Here is a 4,174-nt window from a genome sequence, read left to right as displayed (position 1 = left end):
TAGACACACTCTAACCACCACATGTCTAATATAAAATTATTATTTATACCTCTTTTCAATATATTCTTATTATTTATTATAAGAATGAGAAAAAACGAAAAATTGAGAATTTTCAAACTGGAGCGGAATGGAATGTGATATGTTAATATGATACAGAGCGGAGAGAAGCACTGGAGCCACAAAATACCCCATAGCCTTAGTATGAACGTTTTCTATCGTGTTCTAATGATGGACACCACAAATATGTATTTTAGATAATATATGTAAACAATGAATCAATATCTAAATCACCAAACTAATTTTGTAATTCTTAATCGAGTTTATTTAGGAATGTAGTTGTGCAAATTACTTGTTACACAAGGTTTTATATATAATTATGTTGCTCACATAATCACATTCATATAAAACAAAATTTTATTTATATATGGACATAATTATACAAGTATATGGATACAACTAAAAAAGAGTATAAAACACGGAATAAATGATACTAAAAAATCACAACTTAAATAAAACAAATAATTAAATTAAATATAGATATAACAAGCATATAGTTTATTCCTTGTTATAAAATAAGATAATAAAATTCAATAACATATAAAAATCTATTAAAAGAATAGTCCAATTAAACCAACTAGTTTTTAACAATTTCCTATTCCAAGACCATTTATATTCTCTCTCTCTTTCTTTCTTTCTTTCTTTTTAAAAGCAAACCCAATCCCATCTCCAATAAAAGCCACCACAATAACCCATTCTCTCAACATTTGCATGCTTCTCTTCTCTTCTCTTCTCTTCTCTTCTCTCAAAACACAATATATTCATTGCAAACAAACATCAAAACGCTCTGAATAATATACACACACCTTCAATGGCAGTTGAGGCAAGTCACCACACTCTTTTCCACCCTCAAATGATGCTACCAAACACCATCAATAATATTAATATTAATATTGATACCAATCAAGCCACTGGTACCACCACACCACCTTTGGGTTACACAATGGGTAGTAACAACAACAATAATATTAATAATCCTATGATGTACAACTATTCTGGAGGATACGCGGAGTCGATGAATAACAACAACGTGTTGAAGGCTGAGAGTGGCCTCACGTGCAGTATTCCGGTTTCTAGGAAACGAGTACGAGATTGTTCGGATCTGAATACGTTGTTGTCGTTTGTTAATAATAATAATAATAATAATCAGAACATGAATATGAATATGAATCAGAGTCAAAATCGGTGTGGAGGTTATACGTTTCTTGGAGAAGATATATCGATGCAGATCCAACAGCAACAGCTGGAGATTGATCAGTTTATTGCTCATCAGGTAATTATTATTATTATTATTATTATTATTATTATTATTATTATTAGAGTTTTTGATTTTATAAAATTGTGAATCTGTTTTTGAAAAGCTGATTATTATTTGAGATTTTAATTCTGATTTCATGAAATTGTTTATGAAAAAAATACTATTTTTGTAAAGCTAATTATTACTCTGATTTCATTAAATAATTTATAAATTTTTAAAACTAATTTTGTAAATTAATTATTTTCGATTCTGGTTTCATGAATTATATATGAATTTATGAATCTAATTTTGGCAATTAATTATTATTTGTTTTTTCGTGAAATTGTAAACGTAATTTTGTAAATTATTATTATTATTATTATTATTATTATTATTATTATTATTATTATTATTATTATTATTATTATTATTATTATTCAAGTTTTCTATTCGGATTTCATGAGATTAGGTATAAAATTGTAAGCCTAATTTTGTAACTTAATTATTATTATTATTATTATTATTATTATTATTATTATTATTATTTTGTTATTAGAGTTTTTTATTTCAATTTCATGAAATTGTTGATGAAATATTGAAATGACTGTTTGTGATGAAATTGTAAAGCTAATTGTGGTTTTAATATCGCAGACGGATAAAGTGAGACTGGATATCGAAGAGAGACGAAAGCGAAATTCGCGTAGACTAATCGCTGCAGTCGAGGAAAACATATCGAAAAGGCTTCGAGCAAAAGAAGAAGAAATAATAAAAATCGCAAAATTAAATTGGGCATTAGAGGAAAAAGTGAAATCCCTATGTGTAGAGAATCAAATCTGGCGCGAGTTAGCTCAAACAAACGAAGCAACCGCAAACGCATTACGGAGCAACTTAAAACAAGTGCTAGAACAAGTCGTTCACGACGAGTACCGCACGGCCGCGTGTGTCGATGAGGCGGATGAGGCGCAATCATGCTGCGAAAGCAATAATGAAGAAAATCGGATATCGTTAAATCGGGTTAACAATATTGAGGATTGTGCGAATAACAACAACGGCAACAACAGATTGTGCAAGACATGTGGGAAGGAAGAATCATGTGTGTTGCTTTTGCCTTGTAGGCATTTATGTCTTTGCACAACATGTGCTTCTTCAGTTAACATTTGCCCAATTTGTAAATCCACCAAGAACATCAGTGTTCATGTGAACATGTCATGATGTTTAATTTTCATTCAAATATTTACAATGATGACAAATAGATTTCAGAAACTAACAAATTGTAAGTTGTGACCATGAATTTAGCTTACTAGTTTTTTTTCTTGATATTTTAATTTTCTTGGTTGCAAATTAATATTGTGATTAAATCTCTAATTTTGTTTTAATTAGGTTTTGGTTAGGGTCAAGGGTAGGGTGGGGTAGGGTGATGGGTAGATAGGTGGTGATGTCAACATGGGTACATGAAAGTGCGAAGGTGCAGTAAATGCTTTTTTGCTTTTATACTTTTTATTTATTTATTTAATATTAAACGTTCAACAAACGTTAAATTGTTCTGTTAAAGCAAGTTGACCGGTTTGACCGGTTTGAGATCCAAACAGTGTTTTATGATTCTGTTATAGAGGTATGACGATTTTAATAGTTTGGTCTGGTTCACAACTTGATATTTATTGATTGTGTAAATCAAGACAGTATTTTCTTTCTGTAAACTAGCTTTTTCACATATTTTACCTAATGTGTCAAATACGACTTGAACCCACAACCATTTGCCACATTTGCCACTAAAGTAATCTAATAGTTATCGAGCCAGCTCTTTATCCTTATTGATATTGTTTCATCATTATACCTTCTCCGTTTTATTAAATATTTAAGTATATGGGTTATAATCATTAACCACATTTATTAATTTATTTTTTTAAAACAAGTTAAGCTTAAAAAATAATAATGGTTTAAATTTTTGAGTGCTAATTGTTAAACCGTCTACCAGTAAACTTGGTAGGTCCGTCTCACCAAGCCTGAGAAATTTGTTTTTCGTTTTCCTAATCATAACGAGCAATTTCACTCAAAATTTTCACGCGACTCTAATTTAACATTAAACGATATCATTATAATATAAAACAACAATTGTTTAAACCATTTAAATGACTGATTATTCGATTGTTAACCCTTCAAACATCACAGACAAAAACAAGAATATATAACAAACAATTTGTATTAAATAAATATAATTCATTAAGTAACGAAATAAAGAAGGGTAGGCAGAAACAATGTAGGCGTGATAGTAATAATAAAATAGAGGTGACAATGCATTTAATTTTATAAAAGAACAAAAGTATTTAAAGAGAGAGAGGCGTGAAGCATCTATCTGTTTTGACATTGGAAAGTGAAAGGGGCAAAGTAAAATACAAGGCAAAGAGACACGTTCATCGTATCCATATTCAAACCACTTTCCAAGGCATTATCTTGTATCCATCGAAAAGGACACATACAACAATCCTTAACCTTATACGTATGCTAATTACCTTAATGTACTTCTTAATCAATTAGGTATTGGTTTGCCGGTTGCATTCATGTTACACAAGAGGCATTTAGTCTAATAATAATATCTTAATTGTAATTATTAATTAAAATAATGCAACATTATGCACATCAACTGTTAAATCGAAATAACCAATGGGGTTGTTGGTCCACATAACCTTTAAAACACCTTAGCTTAAAAAAAATATTCAAAACAAAATACTTTATATTATAGATTAGATTGTTTTCGATGATCAAGATTGTTTCTTGCAAACTATAATATGATTTAACGGGCATTTTCAAAAACTAACACCAATAAAGAAAATCTTGTTTTTAGTGATCAACACTGGTTCGGAGTTCTTTCTAGTGCGGTTT

At 29.6% G+C, this 4,174-nt stretch overlaps 1 protein-coding gene across 1 annotated transcript; it reads left to right on the top strand.

Annotated features, from left to right (window-relative positions):
- Positions 1-865: 865 nt before the first annotated feature.
- On the top strand, positions 866-2,584 carry LOC143559668 (BOI-related E3 ubiquitin-protein ligase 1-like). The gene is made up of 2 exons (XM_077048171.1): positions 866-1,330; positions 1,946-2,584. Exons 1-2 carry the CDS (start codon positions 869-871, stop codon positions 2,504-2,506), a joined length of 1,023 nt encoding a protein of 340 aa, XP_076904286.1. The 5' UTR covers positions 866-868; the 3' UTR covers positions 2,507-2,584.
- Positions 2,585-4,174: the final 1,590 nt, after the last annotated feature.

Source organism: Bidens hawaiensis, unplaced genomic scaffold (genome assembly GCF_021521415.1).
Source record: "Bidens hawaiensis isolate Kalapana, Puna unplaced genomic scaffold, B.hawaiensis_p1.1 tig00020018_1, whole genome shotgun sequence".
NCBI classification, from domain to species: domain Eukaryota; kingdom Viridiplantae; phylum Streptophyta; class Magnoliopsida; order Asterales; family Asteraceae; genus Bidens; species Bidens hawaiensis.
Note: the sequence above shows the minus strand (reverse complement) of the source record. Positions and strands in the feature narration are given on the sequence as shown.